The 23291-nt window shown below is 24.8% G+C and overlaps 4 protein-coding genes across 6 annotated transcripts; 1 reads left to right on the forward strand and 3 right to left on the reverse strand.

The window, feature by feature from the left end:
• Positions 1 to 76: 76 nt before the first annotated feature.
• On the reverse strand, positions 77 to 4806 carry LOC114122980 (elongation of very long chain fatty acids protein 4-like). The gene is made up of 7 exons (XM_027985804.2): positions 4455 to 4806; positions 3382 to 3470; positions 3112 to 3299; positions 2967 to 3047; positions 2235 to 2528; positions 1440 to 1589; positions 77 to 897 (listed from the first exon to the last, which is right to left on the reverse strand). Exons 1-7 carry the CDS (start codon positions 4472 to 4474, stop codon positions 850 to 852), a joined length of 870 nt encoding a protein of 289 aa, XP_027841605.2. The 5' UTR covers positions 4475 to 4806; the 3' UTR covers positions 77 to 849.
• Positions 4807 to 5693: 887 nt separating this feature from the next.
• LOC114122945 (elongation of very long chain fatty acids protein 4-like) lies at positions 5694 to 13511 on the reverse strand. Of its 2 annotated transcripts, none has more exons than XM_027985754.2 (8): positions 12732 to 13511; positions 10122 to 10259; positions 9974 to 10059; positions 9626 to 9813; positions 9457 to 9537; positions 8539 to 8838; positions 7386 to 7535; positions 5694 to 6777 (listed from the first exon to the last, which is right to left on the reverse strand). In XM_027985754.2, exons 3-8 carry the CDS (start codon positions 10038 to 10040, stop codon positions 6697 to 6699), a joined length of 867 nt encoding a protein of 288 aa, XP_027841555.1. In that variant the 5' UTR covers positions 10041 to 10059; positions 10122 to 10259; positions 12732 to 13511; the 3' UTR covers positions 5694 to 6696. The 2 variants fall into 2 exon arrangements, with proteins under 2 accessions (XP_027841555.1, XP_027841554.1); XM_027985753.2 differs by having other exon boundaries at positions 10134 to 10259; positions 12732 to 13232.
• A 530-nt stretch (positions 13512 to 14041) lies between these two features.
• On the forward strand, positions 14042 to 15183 carry LOC114122937 (mitochondrial import inner membrane translocase subunit Tim22). Its single transcript, XM_027985746.2, has 4 exons — positions 14042 to 14442; positions 14591 to 14775; positions 14856 to 14928; positions 14996 to 15183. Exons 1-4 carry the CDS (start codon positions 14235 to 14237, stop codon positions 15079 to 15081), a joined length of 552 nt encoding a protein of 183 aa, XP_027841547.2. The 5' UTR covers positions 14042 to 14234; the 3' UTR covers positions 15082 to 15183.
• A 1274-nt stretch (positions 15184 to 16457) lies between these two features.
• LOC114122960 (centrosomal protein of 135 kDa-like) lies at positions 16458 to 22545 on the reverse strand. Of its 2 annotated transcripts, none has more exons than XM_050199152.1 (18): positions 22318 to 22545; positions 21813 to 22128; positions 21250 to 21417; positions 20987 to 21165; positions 20817 to 20922; positions 20275 to 20390; positions 20047 to 20206; positions 19872 to 19967; positions 19605 to 19798; positions 19306 to 19464; positions 19019 to 19227; positions 18751 to 18961; positions 18421 to 18536; positions 18222 to 18347; positions 17705 to 18056; positions 17239 to 17618; positions 16726 to 16854; positions 16458 to 16603 (listed from the first exon to the last, which is right to left on the reverse strand). In XM_050199152.1, the coding sequence occupies exons 2-18, from the start codon at positions 22105 to 22107 to the stop codon at positions 16579 to 16581; spliced, it is 3021 nt and encodes a 1006-aa protein (XP_050055109.1). In that variant the 5' UTR covers positions 22108 to 22128; positions 22318 to 22545; the 3' UTR covers positions 16458 to 16578. The 2 variants fall into 2 exon arrangements, with proteins under 2 accessions (XP_050055109.1, XP_027841576.2); XM_027985775.2 differs by having other exon boundaries at positions 19530 to 19798.
• Positions 22546 to 23291: the final 746 nt, after the last annotated feature.

A 23291-nucleotide genomic window follows, 5' to 3' on the forward strand; every position in this document is an offset into this window, starting at 1 on the left:
TTTTAACAACAGTACCTCATTCTATAAGTTTAATTTATCAAAATGAGTATTTTTATTTATGATACATCATTTTTTAATAATTTAACATTTTTATTTATAATTATATTTAACTGTTTTATTTTAGTGAACCGTACCCTTTAGCTGACTTAAGGTCAGGGGCACATATACTGTACACCAGTGTTTCTTAAACTTTTTTAGATCACGGAACACCAAATAATATTTCTTTTATGCGAAACCCCTATACAAATTATTTTCAAAAGCAGTATGAACTACACACAGAACCCTTAAATGATATCTACTGAACACAGTTTAAGAAACACTGCTGTATACAACAATTATATAGTTGATAAAATTTGGTGATAATGACAGATAGGTGTTCCATGGTTACTACTGAGTAAAATCCATATGGTAAATATTTTACAACAATTTTATTGTTATTTGTTAGATATCTAATAACAAAATGAATAAGTAAAAGTAGTTACAACACATAATAAAGTGCAAAATAGTTGTATACTCTAACAACCTAATATCATAGTTTAAAAAATATTTATATTTTATACAATAAAAACTTGTAATGATTTAATAAAATCAAATAATATCATATAATTAGGTATTAAGTGTTAATAAATGAAAGAATATAACAATTCAGTACTATTTAGTGTAATATAAATAGTACTACGTAGATAAAATTTTCCTTTCAACTACAAAAATATTTAAATATCACATGATTGAAAAATAGTTGTTACACCTAGGTAGTAAATTATTGTAATGTCACTTCTAATTCATTGTATACATAATTTCTATAAGATAATTATTTCTTAGCCATAATTTAATGTATTACTTGAATAATCACAATTTATTTAAACATTGTCCAACTTCATTTTCATTTTTGTTTACCTATAACAAAATTATGTTTTTAATTAAAATATTTTACATTGAGAGGATTTTTTATTCACATATTATGTTATCTCTGTCTAACTAACACATTACATGGTAAATTTTACATTAAGAAGAATCAATACAATTTTGTTACTTTTAAAAATAAAGTGAATTATTCTATTATCAAACTTTAAACCAAGAATATTATCTAGGGAATTTAAAAAAGTTTTTTGATAAATATTTTTATTTTGACAAGTTATGAGAAACTGTAATATTTATAAACATTTTACAAATTTAAAATCATTGCATCAACATTAAAATATTATTAAAAACATCTAATTAAGTGCTTTAAATAATATTCTTATTTTTAAGTTTGATTATAGATGAATTTATTTTATAATTAAAAATAACAGAATATTACAGATTTTTTTTAAAATATAATTTCCTGTGTTATTTGTTGCTAAGATAACACACGTAGGAGAAACATCCTCTCAATGCTTAACAATACTCAAATATAAGTTATTTAAATAAGTAGGTAATCATATAATTATTTTACATACTTTTTTAATATAGTTTTTCTTATAAAAATCTCCAAATAAAACTAACATTGTAATAATGTAAAAGACAAATAAATATTTCATCCATAATGGCCAATTACATCCACTGTGAATGGCATTTATGCCTAATGGTAAAGCAAATAAAAACTGAGCCTAAAAAATAAAATGATTTAAGTATAATTTTATGTAAAATGGAATTATAAAGACTAAAAATAAATTGGGGGTGATAATAATCAAGTAATTATTAACACAATACTTATATCATTAAAAATATAATATTATTTTATCTAATATAATATTTTGTATTATGTAATGTAAAAAAAGTAATAATAGTTTGTGTGTTGGTGCTTATTACTTAATTTTAAAATGATATTTAACAAAAACATTGTATATTTTAAAATAAATTTGATATTTTATCATTACTCACATTAGAAATCACTGTACAAAATTTTTTTTACAAAAACAATCTTAAGCAAAGTCAGTTATTTTTAGTTTGTTGATAGTGCTTTTATATTAATTTTTTATTGGAATTTTTATGTTAGCTTGTTATTATATAAATATTTTATATATTACCAAACTATTAATTGAAAATACTCAAAACTTTAAGTAAATAAGAATAATAAATATAAATATTAAATTAACACTTTGATTAACATAATGTTGAATAAGTAATCAAAAGTATTTTAACTTCTACTAAAGTTGTGGAATAATTCATTAATTTAAGTAATACCTTATTATTTAATTAATATCAATAATATTCAACTATATAATCTAACTATAATTAATGATTATTTTTACCAATTGAATAGTTGTAACATATTTTTTGTATTTAATAATTTTTGAGCATTGTATTGCAGCTAATGTATAGTAAAAATACATTATGACATGTACAGCACTGTTTATTAAAATTGGTAAAAATGCTGAACCGCCTGGTACATATTTTGTACCCATCCATGAGAATATGAACATTGTTGAATGATGGTAAACGTGAAGAAATGACAGTTGATTATCTTTTTTCCGAAGCATCAAAAATATGGTGTCCAATAGTTCAAAAAATTTAATTATATAATACAACCATACTGCTGTTGCTATCTGGAATTAATATATTAAATTAAAATGTCTTATCAATTGAAATAATTTAGTATAAACACTATAAACTTGATTTTAAAACATTTTAAATTAAATATTTTATTAGTTATATATACTTAATTGTTAAACCAATATAAATTATCTTAGATTTTCTATTCTTTCATTAAGTCAATTGCAATTATTTTCTAAAATCAACTAGAAAATACAGTTTTAATGCACAATAAAACCATATTAGGCTGGTTTAACATATAATTTTTATACCTATTTATAAATGTACGTCTTTTTTTATTTAATAATTATATCCAATATCAATATAGGTATTATTGTTAAATTAAACTTAATATCCATTTCATAATTTTCATACAGTGTTACAAGAGAAAAATCATTTTTATCAGTTCTAATTTAAATTTAAAATTAATAATTATCAACAATAACATTTACCCTAAGCTCAGCTGCTGCATTGACGTAAATTATCGGCTGACACGTCCAACTATAGTTTAATTTAGTAGTCATCAATATCAACTGAAAATATATTTGTAAAAGATTTTAGACACTTATTATAAAAATAAAGTAATATTTTTATTACTTCTATTATAATAAATAAATTTGTTATTATCATCACAATATTGTAAATTATTAGAACATTTTTTAAACTGTATGCAGTGCGATTTTTCATGAATCGTGGAGTCAGCCATACTATTAAAAAATAACAAAGGGTTATGGTAAATGTAGTAAAAATTGAATTTACCATCCACCATCCTCTTGTTCTAGTATCTATAATAAAAATAAAATATATATGACCACAAATCTAAAATAATAATATTATAAAAAACATTAAATTGTATATCAAACTTACCGCTCATTGATTCACTCCATTGATAAAAATATTCCACTTGTTCAAATAATGTAGATAAATTATAATCTAGATGAAATATTGTAAATTCTCTAAAAAAAATATTAATTAAAAATATAACATTAATAAAAATGATTTAGCATACCTGTAAATTAATTGTATATGTGTAGTTTTTATATTATTGTATAGTTATCAAACTAAGATTTATTCCTTAATTCCCTGCTCCCCCACAATTCACACACAAATAATATTTTAGGAAACTTTTATTTTCTACATTCTCATAATAGAAGAAAAATCTATAATTTAATCCAAACAGTAATTTGTATAGTAATAACGTAAATATACCACTGTTACCTTAAGCCCGGCTTAAGGTTAGTAAGTGTAGGTACTTATTATTATAATTTATTATAAAATTAGTATTAAACGGCGCTCTGTATAGGCATTTTAAGGCCATGCATGTAACATCTAAAAATTAATACAACTTATGAGAGAAAAAATGTTAATGTTTTTTAAAACATTATTATACTTACATGACTACTACGTGTTGTTTCCGTCTAATTTATAATTTAAAAATGCTCATAATTTGCTTAAAAATTAAATTATTCACTATTAAATTAGATAATTTTCTCCAATATTAATTATAACAGAGCAAAACGGATTTTTCTGAACATTACATATTATGCTATGTATTTTTTAACAATATTAAACAACACATGCTAGTGTAGCTTCCTCTTAAGACGTCGAGAGCCAAGAAATCAACTTAATTAACTTGCTCTGAATAATAATAAAGCAAAAGCAAATTTTCATTTTTTCAATCCGCTATCAATAAAAAAACGTGTATTATGATAAATGTACCCTATATGTATAGTATTCTACATTAAATAAATGAAAAATCTTTTACTATACCTATACTTATTTAATAAAATATCGTTTGTATATCTATTTTTAATTCGATTTCTTAATGCTATAAAAAATACTGTTACAAATTATATACCTATAATAAATTGTATAATGTTCTAATATATATTATATATAAATAATAAGTAATAAAATAACTCTAGATGTTAAGAACTCACTCGTTTTTTGAAGTGTACATTGTAGTCTATATTTTATTGTAGGTACCTGTTTTAGTGTTTGTGAAATGTTTAAGATTATGTTATATTACATGAATATTATAACTGTGAGTACCTAGTGAATAAAAAAAAAAAAAATTAACGGTTTGTGAAAAGGCGTACATAGGCTCTTATAACGACAGTAAACGATACGATAATTATTATAATATAAAATCCAGACTAATTCTTTTCTTAATTTTCAAACAGAATGGAAACATTTAAGACGTATTAGTAGGTAAAACGATGTGTATAATATTGTAAAGTGGCGTGCATACTACAACGTACTATTATAAACACTCCGACGCCGACCACTGTACCGGCGAACGAGAGAAGATCAATGTTCAAAAAACTATTGCGCATGCTCAGCTGCTGCAGTACTTACAGTGCATTATAAGTATAATATAACAGTATATACTTTGTTATATAAGCTACAACGGGTTGTAACATGTCACATATTAGACTTAGGACTTTAGGAGGGTATATCACGTGTACATTAAAAGAAAAATGCGTTTATAACTGGGGTTGTGAATTTAAAGTACTAAAAAACCTTAAAAATGCATATCCGATCTCAAAAATACACTGAAAACTTAAAAAAAAATATATTGCAATTTAAAAACGAAAAAAGCATAAAAATAAAAATTTTATTTTTAATTAGTTAACAAAAATCATGAAATATCTGTAAAAAATATAACTTATGAACATTTCTTATAAGTATTGAAAAAACTTGATTCCAAGGAAAAAGCTTTAAGTAGGTCAAAAAGTACCTTAAAAATTAAAAAATATAAAGGAAAACATGCAAGATAAAAGTTTTAAAAAATAAATTGTTAGTATAATATACTAAATTCAAACTGAGTTAAGAATACTATATGTTCTACAATAAGCTAAATGGATCCGATAAACATTTCCACAAATTCACAGCCTTAACTACCTATTATATTTTAATAATATATTTATAAAGTGTTTTCTGGTATTGCATTTTTTATACCAATATACAACTGTGGTCATTACTAGTTCTCGTGTGTTAGTAAATAAATTTGAAAATCTATTTTTAGTTTTATGGATTCTATGCCGTATAGGATTCTTAAATAGCAATGTAATTTAATTGTGATCATGTTGCAATAAAAATAATAATTATAATAATTTTTTTTTTTAGTAAGTGTTGTACAAAAACTGTATACTTATTATAATTTTGTATAATTGTATAAATAAACATTAGAATATGCCCGCCTATTTAAAAAATATATTATGTATATATTAATTAGGTACTTGCTATAGCTATTTTACTAGTTTCAACGTGTTCGTACTTCGTATTCATTTCAAATTAAAATTATCAGTAGGTAATATCAAACATTGAAATTTCGATATTTTCCATTGATTCGAAATGTTGTGATTGGTAGTATTATAATTAACAATGTTCCGATATGATATTGTTATCTACCTATATTACAATGATGCGTTAGACACTGTTCAAACATTTTCAACCGTTATTCTCTTATTAATTAATTTATATTCTTACAATATTTATTGCTTATATTGGTTAAAATATTTATAAACAAGTAAATATACATATCAGTTTAATCCTCTCGTTAAAAGGAATATCAATTTAGTATACATTCTAAAATTGAATATTTCAATTTATTTATTATTACATACATCTATATAATACATTAACTAAGTTTCTGGAGAATAAAATTGAACTTATTAATTAGTTATTAGCTTATTACAAATTAATATTTTACTTAATTGGCTATTTTAGTTTGTAAGAATATGATATATTATAATAGCTAGGTATGTACTAAAATATACACAACCATCAACTATAATGTTATTTGTGTGACTACCTAATTAGTTTGAATTATTTCAAAAAAATATATAGTTCATTTAAATAATCGTGTATACGAATAAAAGAAGTATAAATACTAATGGAGAAAAATGTTTATAATTTTATAGAAACATGTCAAAAATTTACTTAGTCGGTGAATATATACTATGTTTATTTTCTATACATAATATATGTAACTAAATATCTAAGCTAAGTAGCTTATAAATTATATGCTTAAATTTTGTTTGATGTTAATATAGGTAACAGTCAAGGCTGAACAATTCAAAACAAATAATCTTTAAATAATAACAAATTATTGTCAGTTCTTATACACTTTTTGTTTATAATTATAATAATACAAAGAAAAATATTATAAAAAAAAAATCAATTATTTTTTTTCGATTTACATGTCACATTTTTCATGTATTTGTAATTTCTATAGATGTTTGGCTTATTTGTAGTATCCTATAACAAATGTTTAATAATTATTAACAGTAATGAAGTAAATAATGAATAATATAATATATATGTATATATACAGTTTAATTTGGTTATTTACTTATATATATAAATATATAATAAGATTTCCTATAATATTTAATCAAGGAAGTTGCTCGATGCTCAGCCATATAGCAGCTACGTTTTGAATGTATTTTGTCATTGAGTATAGACGTATATAGTATTCACCATAATGAACGTGTTAAGTTTTAATTATCAATGACGAAAAATGAAATTTTGGTTTGGAGAGAAGGGAATGTAAATTAAAAAAAATATATTCTTGACAAATACATAGGATTTGTAAGTAAAATCTTTGGATTGCAAATATGATTTATTTAACTTTTATCTAGATTCTAGATGAGTGCTCAGATCGTGGGATTGTAATTTAATATTATTTAAAAAATCTTATACTTTATTATAGAGGGGGTACCTAGTGAACACGATGACCCTTCCTTCTATTTATGCTATTAAAAATAAAATATTTGTACAACTGTATGTATGTATTATAAAGGATATAAAATATAAATAATATGTTCTTTATAATAATATTATATGTATTGGATATATGATTTTACCTTTTGAACATAAGCGTTTGCGTAAAAGTTTCCAAACAGCACAATAAATGAAATCATGTAAATCACCAATAAATATTGCATCCATATTGGAAATTTACATCCAGATTTAATTCCGTGGACACCCAAAAATAGCGCAGTAGTAAATTGAATCTAAATTTCAAAATACAAATAAGTTCGTTGAATATAACAAACGGTGTGGCTATTTAAAAACGGAATTACTTTTTACTAAGAGCGTGATCAACTCTTTGGTGAATAATTGTGACGTATAGTTATCAATTACACAAACCAACGCATCAAATAATACAATTTTAATCTATTTTAGTAAATATTACTATTTGAATTCACGGGTTGTTCAAAGTGGGCAATCTTACAAAACTGTCGGAATTATGCCTAATTTAGAAATCAAACAGTGTGTTAATGCAATAATGTGAAATTTCTCGATAAATCTTCTACAGAATGTCCATATATGTGTACTGAAGTGTGTAAGAATGGATACCAAGTCAAGTACTTGGTGAATGAAAAAAGGTATAGAAGACTACGAGCATCATCCTGGTCGCCCTTGCACGTCGAAAACAGGTGAGAATATCAAAAAAATTAAAAAGATTTCTTAACGATCGATATCTTTGTACTCGCATATTGCATAGGTATGCTGGTAAATATCGACAAATGAACAAATAAGATCAGATCATGCCATATTTATGGAAGAACAATGCATCTATCTATTATATTCTACATCAAGATAATGAACCTGTGCACAATAATTTTTCTGTTAAGCCGTTCTTAGCTGATAAACGAATTTCAGTACTCGAACATCTTCCATATTCCATATTTAGTATTTTTGAACTTCCATTTATTACCAACAAAAAAATATGTTTAAGAGGACTCATTTTCCATGAAGGTGAAGGCCGAAGTAGTGGACCTATTTAAAAGTTTGACACCTGATGAGCTGTGACATTGCTTAGAACAATACAAATTACACAATACAGGTATAGAATGATGAATAAATAAAGGCGGGAAGTATATAGAAAAGGATCACAATTAATTATCATAATTCATAAGTTTAAAAATAAATCACGTTTATAACAAAAATCCGGTTTTCAAATAGCCACATATAAATTATATTATGTAGATGTAAAGTGTAACATTTACTTACCAATTGAAGTATAGTTAAGTACTTTTTCCACCATAAATACTTTTCAATTTTAGGACCCAACGCACTCAGAGCATAGTACGAATACATAAGTACATGTATAAAGCTGTTTACCATTGCAGGCAAAAACGTAGAACCACTAGGTACCCATTTTACTCCAATCCACCATAAAGAAAACATTGTCGAATGATGATAAACATGTAAAAAAGTAAGCTGTTTATCCTTTTTTCGGAGTATGAAGAAAATTGTATCACAAAACTCTAGGAGTTTTGAAAAGTAATACCACCAAATAGCTTTCAATAACTACAATATAAAACATATAATAAAATGGCAATTAACATATATTGAGTAAAAAATAATAGCATTTCATTTATTATTACTTATCACCTATCTAAGCAAAAATAGGTACTCAAAATATAATAACTAGGTATATTTTAATAAAATAATACCATATTATATTACATACTATAGTATATAAGTAGGTAATTAAAAGATAATTTTATACATATAAAATTATCGAACAATTAAAATTCATCTGGATAAAATTTGTTTTATAGTACCTATCAGATATTATTTAAATAGGTAGGCACATTAAAATTATAGTTGTTGAACTTAAAAAAATATAAAAAACATAAGATTTAATACAAAATACAAATTTAAAAAAAATCCCTAGTAGAATATAATATTATAATATTTAATATTTGAATATATTTAGTAAGAAACCTATAGCTAATTTAAGTTTTTTTATGTACGTATATTGTGTACTTATGAGTTATAACTTAAAAGTTAACAACCAATATCGTTACATAAAATGCTTATAAATTACATCCTATAAAACCGTGAAAAACTTAAATTATCTATTATAAATGGGAAACTAAAACTAAATAATAAAATATATCTATTTTTTTTAGAATAAATTACCCGCAATTCGTCTTTGTTATTGATAAATGTTAGTGGTTGACAAACATAACTGTAACGTAAACGACTAGATGCCACTAGCAGCTGTAAATCAAATGTTTAATTAGTAATATAGGTACCTATCTAAACCATTTATTATTTAATAAATACAGTTCAGTTATTATACACATACTTCAATAGCTATGTATAAATTTAATAATGTCATAAGGATGTTGTATGGTACCAATATGGGAGTGAGCTTGAATGGTTTTCTATTTTTCATACATTTCGGACCCAAACCAACGATTATGAAATAAATTATTGTATAGATTACGGTTGGCGTTGGAGAATCAACCATCAACCAACCTTTCGTTCTATCATCTACAAGTGCATAAAAAAGAAATATTTATATTTAATACATAGATACTACATGAGTACATGATACATATCTAAAAATTATAATATTATTACAATCAATAATGTATACTATTTTATATTATACATTATTTATATCTATATGTATTATGTAACGGTAATTTACCTGAAACTGATAAAGACCATTGATAAAATTCGTTAATTTTTTCAGTTACTGATGTAGAAAAATTCATTTTTGATGATTTCTATTTTCTAGATAAAACATAATTTTAATATTAATATATATGCTTTAAAATAATATAATTTGTAGTTACATTTTGACTTGCCTATATGCTGGTGTTATATTGTGTCTTCTATTGACTATAAATATATATTATGATCGTTAAAAATAACTGAATCAGTAAAACACTGTAGCCATCGCAAGTCCACTCAGAGTACTGATCTAGAGAAAACTGTTAAATGATATGTAGAAGTGGTCAGTTATTAGTATTTTACTATCGATATAATAGTATAGGTATAACTGTATAGGTAACAAAATTATTTTCATGATGCTGTTCGGCCTGTTCGTCCGAATATGATCATCTCTCATTCTCCCACTCAATTTATTTTATGTAAGTAGTATCTATTATTCAATTTAAAATAAAATAGGCACAGCAGAATAACTCATTTGCAGCTTTTTTATGTATAAATCAATCAACTATAGACGGTTTTGAAGTTTTCAAATCTAACCAATTGTAGGTATAGGAATATCCGAATCATATTAACTATCCAAGACAAAAAATATGTTTATATATATAATATAAGAAGTACACCATTAATTTATTTTACTAATTATATATATAATTATTTTAATACAATACATAATATAACGACTATATTCATGCGTGATTCTTCGTTCATATAGTTTTAAATTTTAATATTAGGTAATAGGTATGTATATATAGTTTCTATATTTGTTCCATATATTATATTTATTAAAATTCTAAAACCTATACAATGTTAATACTAATGTTATCAAACATCCAAGTAATATACAAATGCGGCTGTATCCATATAATAGATAAATTTATTGTTTTAATTTATTAATCTTAAATATAACACATTATATTTCTACCTATATCTAAATTGTATATATTTATATTATACACAGGCGCACAGCAGTCAAAATAATCTACGAGCTCATACTGTATGAGTAGAGTACCAATAGTATATTAAAATATTATACAAATCCATTTACTGAGCATCTATAACCACCATATTTTTAAAGAGATATTTTTGTTAAACGGTGCGTCATGGCGACTCATGATCATGACGTTTCGTAAAATATCTATCAATATTTAAAAAAAACTAAGCGTTACCTACCTATATGAAATTCTAATACTTTTACAGTCTTAAGCACATAAAATTACACAACATTTTATGCCATTTAAAGAGCAACAGTTGCAATACAAACTACTTTTTTTTTAATAAAAACCACATATTTTCAACACGTGGGTCATAGATAATTTTAGATTCTGAACAAAGCGATGAAAGTAATGATTTTTCAATGATGTGTGCCTTTTTATTTGTTGTGTCTGACGTCTGTAAACACGATAAGTAAATAGTCGAAAAAATGTTTCAACATTTTCAACTTGAGAATGTTTTCTTATAGCAAATTGAATCTAGTTTCTGTTAAAGAAAGATTAAAGTTGCCGGCAGTGACGTATATAGCGAGGGGGGTTAGAAGTTCTAAAATAGTGTATTAACATCGGACGCAATTAGTGTAGTTGATAAATATTTTCCGGATGAAATTCGTATGAAAAAAGGACCATGGAACGCCATTTGCTTACTGCGATGGTCACAAAATAGGGGTGTTCTATATCTGGGTTAATGGGTAGGGCCGTAGGGCTCTATTCAGTCCGGCACTATGAATAACCTTAAATACTTGACCATTTCACCAAATTTTTGTTCGTGTTTTCTTCCCATGTTGTAATTTTTAAAATATTTTGACCTTTTTTGAGCTACCTATTTATGGTCATTTAAAAATAAATATTTTAAAGTTTTTTTCATAAACGCCAATAAAACATTTATTGCTGAGTTAAATTTTAACACAAGATTCTTCAAACATTTTTCATTTGATAATTAAAAAATGTCAAAAATGTATTATCATGATATTTTTTTATGAACGTTACATAGTTATCATTTCGATAAAATTCATCAAAATCTCGACATTTTACACATTATTTTGTAAAAAGAAATTCAAAAAAAAAATGTATGCATAAAATTCCTCATCTCCTTTGTTCTAAATTGAAGGGCTTGAAAAACAACAAACAGGTAAATCTACTTTTTGAAATTGTTCAGAGCTAATAAAAACCGTTTCATTCCATGATTAATCGATAGGTACTAAAACTATAACAGTTAAATTTTTCTATTAATCACATAATGAAAATAATACTGTGGATTTAGAATTTAGTTAATTTTATTTTTCTTTAGCAAAAGTTGCCCAAAATTATGAAACATATGGATTTATCTGGTTATTGCGCCAAAAATATTGTTAATAATATAAAAAAAATTTGCCAACAAATTTTAATTTTATTACTTTGAAATACATATAATAAAACAGCAACAACAAAAAAACAAAATTTTTGTTTGATAAAATATTTATCGAATTTATCTAGTTGTTGAACCCAAATGTACCTATGTAATTTTATCCTACACAATAATTCACGAAAAAGTACATTTTCGAAAAAAGTAGATTTACCTGGTTGTTGTTCCAAACCCTTAAATTGTTGTTCTTATATCTATTTAAAAATATTAAGAATATATATATACTTTTTTATTACATATGCATTTGAAATTCAATTTTTTTTTTTTATATTGAAAATTGAACAATGATGTTAACATAAAGTTGTTATACAAGTACATTTATAGCTTGTTTAACTTACAAAGAGGAAAACTTGAGTCTTGAATTTATTTAACGGTTCACGGACTCGCACGCCTGTCCTTTAAAATGTCAGTGTAACTTATTCGTGCGTTCAAAATACTGATTCTAGAATAAATCTAGACCACCATTGGCATCACCGTCTATATTAAAACTATAAAAGTCATCAAATTTTGAGTACTGTTATTTTTCATTACCTATACTTTCGCATGCATAGTATTTCTGTTGTTCATTTCATTGTGTGTGGCAAACATATTAGCTACACTTGCAGAGTCTCTGTGACCAATTTACACATTGTGATAGTGAAATAATTTATTGGATATTAGTCAATATAGTCTCTTCTTTTAGTAGGTACCTATATACAAAGCAATCAATCGTGGTTTGAACCGAACGGTTCTGTATAAAAGCATTTATATAGATATACTTAGGTAAGTAGGTACCTATATTATATATAGGTAGCGATATTCACTATAGGTAGGTGTATACTGTTTATAACCCAAACTATTCCATTCAATTGAAACGATTGTCAATACTTAATAGCTCTACATACCTCAATAGCAATATAATATATTGAAAATAATATTATATACCTAGCAGGTAACGGGTTTCTTTTGCTTAGTTTAATGACTTAAAATTTTAATGTTAAACATTTAATGCATCGATGTCTAACTACAAAATAGCTAGGCGTTCGCTTCTTCGCTTGTGATTTGCTGCTCTTCATATTGGTTCTTTAATCTTTTAATACCTACTTAACGAATAATAACTAGATACTACAAGTTATAGCATTGCATTAACGAGTCCAAGTATAATATATGTGTATGTAGGTACATAAAGTATAATATGAATATATATAGTCTATAAATATTATATACACGTTTCACCAATTTTAGTTGTATAGTTGTAATAGTCTTATTAGCCTATTAAAATTAATATTAAGACAAATTCATAAGAATAATTCATTTTAGTAGGTATATCATTTCTGTGATTTGGCATTGGCACAATAGCACACATTATTATTTACAATTACATTTACACTATGCACATAATTCATATTAATTAACCCTTTAACAGGCTATAGTTTAACCAAGTATCATGAACTAAGAAGATTAGTTATTAGTTGTTGATCTTAGTTCATGCTAAGAAGGAATATTATAAGATTTTCACCACAGATTTAAAGTACAAATTATTATACTTTATATCTGTGATTTTCACTTAATTTTTGGTGAGTGACTACTGATTAGCATAAAAAAAATAATAGTGATTAGTGATTACCTCATGATTAAATTCTGTTATCAAAATATTATCACAAACTAGATACTAAAAACAACATTTAACATTTTTATTTTGCACGTTTTTCATTTAAATATTTGAATTATAGTATTAACACTATTAACTATTTAAATCATCTCTATTTAAAATTATTTTCTATGTTTACAGAATATTAAACAATATTTAAGTGTTTTAAAAAAATTATTCCAATTTAACTATTAATTGTGACAGCAGTAAGATGCCTAATAATGAAGAGAAAACCAATATGACACAAGAAGAAGTTTTACATAAGTTCGTTAATCGAATATTTAGCAATGATCAATTTCGAGAAAAAATCATGATGCCAAACGTAATGGGACGACCAGTAGTAAAATCAGTAGAAGAAAAAACTTTAGATGCAATTACCGAAAGTTGTGCGTTTAAGTGCATTCTAAGTGGTGTAATGGGTAATAACAAATTGATTATTCTTGACCATGTTTAAAATATAATTTATCAGTAATAGATTAATGTTAAAAATATATCCTATTTTTAATTATTTCTATTGTTATTTACTCTTTATTACATTACAGATATTTACTAATTTAAATTTTGTAGGTTTTGCTCTTGGTGGAGCAATTGGTCTTTTTACTTCTAGTGTAAATCCACAAATAAAACCTCCTGGTCAACAAGAAACAGTCAAGGAAATTATACGTGAAATGAAAACTTCTTCACTCGGTTATGCAAAAAACTTTGCTTTACTTGGAGCCGTATTCTCAGGCATTGAATGTCTTGTAGAAACAGTGAGTATTTAATTTTAATAAGCATTTTTACCTTTTTAGTATTATATTATACAATGCATTAAATTTTACTACTTTTACAGTATAGAGGCCAATCTGACTGGAAGAACGGTACATATGCAGGTGGAATAACTGGAGGATTGATAGGATTTAGAGGTTAAAATTTAAAAGATCGTTAAGCATATAAATTTATACATAATTAATGAAAATGTTTTTATTTTAGCTGGAGCCAAAGCAGGTTTACTTGGTGCATTGGGTTTTGCTACATTTTCCACTGCGATTGATTATTACATGCGTAATTCTTCATAAATATTGTTAAATAATAATTTTATTTGTAATTAATTTTACTGTTGTAAATAAAATGTAAGTAGACTGTTTAATTGTAGTAAAAATATAATACTATGACTTAAATTTCTGTTTTGATTTTTTTTCTCTGATGTTTATACTTATTATAATGTTATGTTTATCAACTTAGCCGCATAGGTGTCTTAGTTTATACTCTTATAAAATTGACTAATTTAAGAAAATTATAGTATAAATATTAAATTCCATTTATCACTTCAACACATTAAATTAACAAAATAAACATTGAAACACTAATACAGAAACCCTAACTAAGAAAAAAAATAATATAATTATATAATAATCACTAATTTGTTATTTAAGAGAAAGAATAAAATATCAGTGTAAACAAAAAAATAAAAGTATTCTGTATAACAAAATCAGACTATAGATACATGATAAAAAATTACTTATTTATACATAATATATACATATACTTAATAGTTTTTTTGATTCCTGCTTTCATTATTTTTTGTTCTATTATTGTTATTATTAATCATAATTTTTATTTTTATTTACTAGTATATTTTATTATGTTCAAATTATAACTTATGATAAACTTTTTACTTTTATTCGTTGAAAGTTGTGAAAACTAAAAATAAAATTTACAGTTATATATTTTTTATCTAAGTATAGTTTACTAGCTAAACCCGTGCACTTTGTAGCCCGTTAAATAATCTACCTATTATATGTCTCAAACTGTGTGTTAAATTCGTTGGATTTCTGTCCATCTGTTAGTTTGTCTATTATGCATTCCTAAAGGATTGGACCAATTGCGAAAAAATTTGGTACAGAGATATATTAGACCTATAGGCAGAAGATAGACTAAGTTAAAAAGTAATAGCCCGAACCCTGGAAGGTGTTCAAACAGACATATTGGAATTTACGATGGAAATTATTATTTATAGATGGTTAGATATGATTGTTTCCATGGCAACAAGAACAGATTATTATTATTGAAATTAATAGTGTGCTAATAGCAACCGTCTATGAAAAAAATTTCAATCGTAAACCTCAAAATATTTTGATTTTATACTAAATTAAATTTCAAAAAATCCTTTTTTAGTGCACCTATACATAGTATTAAGATTTACTCAAAATTTCCACCCTTCATTTATTTATTTAATACTCATAACTTCAGTAGTTCTAGCTAGGTGATTTTTACTCCTTTTACCCTTTTTAACACCCTAAGGGGTTAAGCGGATGCCTATGTCATAATAGCTATCTGTATTCCAAATTTCAGCCTGATCCATTCAATGGTTTAAGCTGTGCATTGATAGATCAGTTAATCAGCTTACTATTTTATATATACAAAAGATAAGAGTTTACATTGTTTAAAATAATTAGAACTAAAATAAATAATACTATAATACATAATGCTTTTATACATTCTCAACATTCAAAATTAAAATATAAAATGTAAAAATAAATTATGTGTCAAAATAATTAAAGTATTTATTATTATCATAATGTTGTGCTGTGATATTCCCTAAAAAAAAATGTAAATCACATCAATTAATAATAATACTTTTAAAATGGCTGATGGTTAATAAATACAATGAATAAACCATTATTTGAAGATATATAAACATTAAATAATCATGTCCTTACCTTCTAACTTGTTCTAACTTTGCTTTTTCAAATTTTACATCGTTAAGCTGTCTTTTTAATGAACTTATTTCTTTTTCAAAAGTTGATATTGTTAAACGACACATAGCTAATTCATTTTTTGTTCTTTCCCTATAATAATTACAATTTTGTAAGAGATAACTAATAAGTTTAGAACAGTAAGTTAACATATTTAATACAATAGAATATTCTTTATAGGAATTTTCCATTAATTAATATAAGTGAATTAATATTATTTCAATCAGAGATTAAAACCAGTTTGTAACCATACAAAAAGCTAAAATGAATATTGGTTTCAACCAGAATCCAGAGCAATCATTTATTGCAGTATTACATTTTAGCTATTTGGAGTATAGAACTTATTTTTTTATCATTTGTCACTGTTATGGTGTTAAAAAAATAAATAATAAAGTTATATCTGAATGATCATAAATCAATATTTCTAAAAACACTAGTTTTAACCACTGGTTACAAAACATTTTTTTTTATACGTACAGTAATTCCCCTAGATTTTTTGATTTTTGTTCACTGTCTTCCAGCCTTTCTTTTAAATCATTTTTGATAATGGTTAATTGCATACATTCTTGCCTAGAATCACTCAATACTGCTTCTATTGTAGTTATTTTTGAACGTTCTCTTTCTAGCTGTGTATTCACCACAGTTAGTTCATCTGTTAATCTCAAACGTTCTTCTTCTGCTTTATGCTGTAAATTTTCAACATGGCCTAATCGTTCATTCAAATTAAATTTAGCTGAATCTACAGTTGAACATATTTCTCTACAAGCATGTAAATCTTGTTCCAATTTAGAAATACGGTCATTTCCAGAAGACAATTGAGACTCTAATGATACTACTTGATGAGTCAGATTAGATATCTAAAAACAAAAAAAAAAATAGATTTGAACAATAATTTTAATCAAGTGTTGCCTGTTGGCAGTTAAATTTTCTAAGTCAGTTTTACTTGTGACTCATAACTGGATATAATATCTTCTTTGTCCACGAGTTTACGTTCCAAATCAGATACTCTATGTTCTTTTTCTCTAAGAAGTGTCTTAGTAGATTTAGCTTCACTTTCAAGACTGTGGTTATTACTTTCTAACTGAGTAGCCTCACAATTTAATGTTTTAAATTGTTCTAATATTTCATCCCTTTCAGATTCTTTCACTTCAAGTATCTCTTCTACTCGTCTTATTTCTAAAACATACACTTGTAATTGCATTTTCAAATCTTCAGCTTGTTTTTTGGATGCTTCTAATTCAGAACGCAAGACTTTATTATCTTGAACTACCATATCTAAATCATTTTGAAGTCTCCTTAAAAGAAAAATGAAATTAATTAAGATAATCAAAATCAAAAACAAAAATAATTTATACATTATTTAACATTTTCATACGTATTATTATTTACTATAAATGATAGTAGTCAAATATAGTAAAATATATTAGTGAAACATCTTCTATTGTTTTATATATACATACTTTTTTTCTTTTTGGTGGCCACTAGAGTTACTTTCAAATAATTTATACTCTGCTTTAATATTAGAAAGTTCATGTTTTAAATGATCACACATCTTTTCTGTTTCTGATTGAGAACTTAAAGCGTTACTGTTGAAAACAAATTAATAATTAGATAGAGTTACACAATATATATTATTAAAAAATTAAAATCTATTTTTACGCAATTTTTTTTGCAGCATCCGTTAGTTTTGAATGTAATAATTGTATTTGATTTTCTTTATCCGCGACTAATGAATCTAGATGAAGAATGCGCTTGGTTTTTTTCTCCAATTCACTCTTAAATTTAAAATCTTATTATAAAATATTTAAGTTTCATATGAAATATATGTTAAGTTTTAATTAAAATCTTATGAAATAGTTAAAAATAAATAACTTTCTATAAATAGTGTGATAATAACTCATACTTTTTTATTTGATAGTATACAATCCAATTATAATTAAAATATAATATTTTTAAATTTTTTATCAACATTAATGTTATTATACTAACTGTTAATGTATCACGTTGATGATCAATAGCAATTGTATTGTTGTGAGATTTATGTCGTTCTTGTTGTTCATCAATCAATTGATCATTAAGTTTATTATTTAAGAGTTTTAATTCTTCTATTCGAACGTGTGCACGTTCTAGTTGTTCTTCAGTAGCATTTTGAGCAAACTGTGTAGATTGCAGTGTTCGTTCAAGACGATCTTGAGAGCATCTAATTATTAATTGGATTATTATACTTTACTGTACATAAATATATAAAAAATCTTACTTTTGATCATCCATCATAGCAGTAAGTCTTTTTAACTCTGCTTTTAAATGAGAAATTTCTCTAAGATATTTCTCTGATTCTCTTTGTTTATTGGCACTTTCCCATGTCAGTGAACGTTGTTTTTCAATCAACTTATGTTTTTCATCTTCCAATTGTTTAACATACTCTCGTTCATTATATTCATCATTTTTTACAGACTCTCTAATTTTCTAAGAAAAAAAAAAATAGCTAAATGGCTAAAAACTTAAGATCAATAATTTTAATAATTAATATCTTATATTGCTTACCCTAAGTTGAGAATTTAAGAAATCAATTTCTTTTTTTAAACCAATTATTTCTTCAGCAAACTCGTCTTTTTCTCTTCTGAGTTTTAAAATGTTTTGTCTGTCTGTTCTTTGGTACTCTTCTCTTTTCATTTCTTCAATTTTTCTTTTTAAATCTAAGATCTAGAAACAAAAATGTTAATAAATTTAACTTTATTAAAATTGTTGTAAACAATTTCATAGATTACTTCTGTCTTATGTTGTTTCTTTAAACAGTTGATTTCATATAAGTATTCATCTCGTTCTGCTCGAAGTTTACTCACTGTTATTTCTAAATCATTTGATCTCTTCTCAAGTCTTAATGGATCAAGTTGAGTTTTCATTATTTTTTCTAATTTTTTCTCATAATCTTTTCGTTCTGCATCAAGGGCTCGTTTAAGTTCATCAACAGACATGTTGGAACATGTACGACATCTATTTTCTTGCCATGAATTAGTTTTGATATTTTTATCTGATTCTAAAATAAAAAAATATTTTAAGTATATATATAGTATATATATTTTAATATTTATATAAATTGAGTAACATACTTGATTTTTGAATATTTTGTTCAAGTTGTGATATTTTTTGTGATTGTAAATGCTTTTCTTCAGATATTTTTTCTATTTCTGACATTAACTCATTTTCTTTATTTAAAAAAAAAATGGAATCAATAAATGACATTTTACTAATCACTACAAAATTATATTTTTATTTTAAATTTACCTGTGTTTTTTGATAAGTTTATTTTTTCTAATAACTGTTTTTGATCATTAAGAGACTTTTTAAGTTTATTTTCATATTCCAATATTTCAGATTCCAGAGATTGATTCTTTGTTTTTAGTTCTAATAAGAGTGTATTATTTTCTAACATAACACTCATGTCCTTAAAGTAAAATAATATTAGACTTATAAGCATCTCATAACTAAATTCAGCAAAGTAAATTTAATAACCTTATCACAGTTACAATGGTTGTTAATATACTCATTAAGGGACTGTTGAAGAGACTTTTTTTCTTCAGTTACTCTGGTTAAGTGAAACATTGCTTCACTATGATTTGCTAGTGCTTCTAATCATGTTAAAAAACAAAACATAGATTAAATTAACTTCACACAATCTAAAGTTAACATTTCATAATTAGAAAGAAGTTAGAATGGGCAGGACATATCTAACAAGTAGAGGGCACACTTAATAAGAAATTCACAGGGACCAAGAGGCATGACCCAGCAGATAGTTTTAATTCAATGTAAAAGATATAATGAAAATCAATGTAAAGCAAAATATGAGAGATGTGTTGTTTAATGAGAGGTGGAAGACTGAAAGAGTTTACTAGAAGTGATATTGGTCTTAAATTATAACCTATTAATTTATATCAAAAGATTCAACTCATGGAAATATTTTTTTTAGTTTGGAAAACAGTTTAATAAGGCACTAACTGAAATTTATTCATTCAAAGTAACTTGGACACAAATTAAATTTATTTTTAATTTATTACCATCCAATTGTCTTCGAAGTACTTCGTTATCAGCTCTCAGATCAATAAAAGTATCTGTACCATTCTTTTTTGTTTCATTTTGTTGTTTAGGTGAATATTTATTGGACTAATACATACATACATAATACATATTATACATAATTTGTTTTTAATTGTGTTATTAATTTTACCTGAAATTTTGTATGCTTTATATTATTTTTTAAATGTTCAGTTTCTTTATACAATTCTTTTATTTTTTTCTTTAAAATACCATTTTCTTTAAGTAAAGATTGCTTATTTTCTTCTCCATCTTTATAACTATCTGAATTATCAATTTGTATTAAAGGGCGAAGAGACTTGAATTCTTTATCTGGAATAGTAATAAATATTATTAGTCAAATATCATACAATAAAATAGATAACTTATAGCCACAAATGACAATAAAATAAATACTTTTAGTTTCAAGTTGTGGTATCAGAAAAAGATTTCCTAATTCTAAAAGTTTTGCATTTTTTATAACGGCTTCATCTTCCAAATGTTCAACTTTTTTAATAAGTTTTTCATTTTCTTGAATCCATTCTTTTTTTTCATGTTCTAAGATACCAATTTTACTTTCAAGTACTTAAAATAAAAAAAGGAAGGTTAATTGATGCATTATAAAAAGGAATTAAGTTTGAAATTTTGAAAATTTAAGATTGTAAGCATAACATATTTTGTTGTTTGTGTCATTCAATATATACTTAAGTATAACTGCAATTTACGAATTATATTGCATTTTTATAGTTAAAACTAAGGAAATATTATTAATTCTAGCACCTATTAATTAGAAAATCTACTGTTCATTTTTTTTTTTTGTCAATAATTAAAAATTAAAAATTATACACTAATTCGAAGTTTTAATATTTAAAATAATTATTATAGAAATATTATAAATAAAGGTGAATTAAAAAGACTACAAATGTTAATATTACATAGATATAATTTTCTACTAACATTTGAAACAATATAGAACTTACTCTTAACATTTTCAAGTTCTTTCTTTAATTTTGAATGCAATTCATTATGCTCTTGGATAAGTGAACAACTATCTCGTAAGTACGGAGCAGATTTTGCTTCTAAATTTCGAGCAACCTCAATTGTGTTTTGAGCTATATTTTTGTATTGTTTTAAACTGTCAGTTGTATGCAATAAATCTCCAATGAGCTGACCAACAAGATCAATGGAATCAACTGGCATATATTGTCGATATCCAAGTGCATCCAATTGATATCTTATTGATTCAAAACGTTCATTTTGTTCAGTTTGATTCATTTTTAAGATCAATTTTTATACCTAATTAAACAACTGTTAATTAAAATACAAGCAAAATAATCGAGATATTTTAAAGACATTATAAGCAGATAAAATTTTGTAGTATTTTTATAACATCATTATTAAATTTTTTTTCCCTAAACCTAAGTATTGTAAAAATTTAAATATATTTTATGCATAATAATGTAAAAGCGTTTAGTAGATTTTTACTTATATTAAATCTGTTCTATGTTCACTATTGAATTCCTCTTCGGCATGCCATGACATTATTGAATTATTCTGGGATTGAGTTGTCCAGCACTCCTGCCTGTTCGGGTATAAAACTATTAACACAATGATGATTAACACAATAACACTAAACACCCAATTCCTGATCCACAATCCATCTTTTCTATGATGAATTTATGAAAGTTTAAAAATTATTTTTATTGATAATAAAATGACAAGAATAACGACTATTTTAATATTGATAATAAGTTGAGATAAGACATTTTAAAATTTAGTATTTACTATTTACATCATCCGATCACCGTAACAACTTAAAACCATAAAGATATACTTAATACAATAATACATAAAACATAAATATTTATATATCTTAAATCGTGGGTATTATATAAATACTTTAAAATTATGTTTTTCATCACCCTGGATATTATTACTAATAATTGAATATTTACCACGGCTGTAGCCCATCTAAAGCCGTGATATTTACTAACAAGTATACTTATGGATTATCACGAGTCGTGATTCACAACAAAAGCACTTTTCGGTAAAATATGTCGTGTAACAAAAGAGACATTTTTACTTTTTAGTAGAAGTTCCTCATCGGTCTTTTGCTAATCTGATGATTATACAACATTAAAACACAGAGAAAAGAACGACAATTAATGTTCATTTACTTTTCACACATAGGCACAGCCAAAATGTACATGTAATATAAAATGCCTAAGCACTACTCCTTTAGCTCCTTTAAGGTAAAAACCGTGTTACAGTGTGTACTGTGTAGGTACACATTTACATGAGAACACTTTATTTTCCACCAATAAATAATAATGAACAACAAGTTTACGTTTCCTTAAAACAAATTAATCATCATTTATTAGATTGGTTTACATTCGTATGAACATAATGACATAATATCTTAACGTTAACATATAAAAATAATTGTACGTTTGGAGTTA

This window comes from Aphis gossypii, chromosome 2, assembly GCF_020184175.1.
Source record: "Aphis gossypii isolate Hap1 chromosome 2, ASM2018417v2, whole genome shotgun sequence".
NCBI lineage: Eukaryota > Metazoa > Arthropoda > Insecta > Hemiptera > Aphididae > Aphis > Aphis gossypii.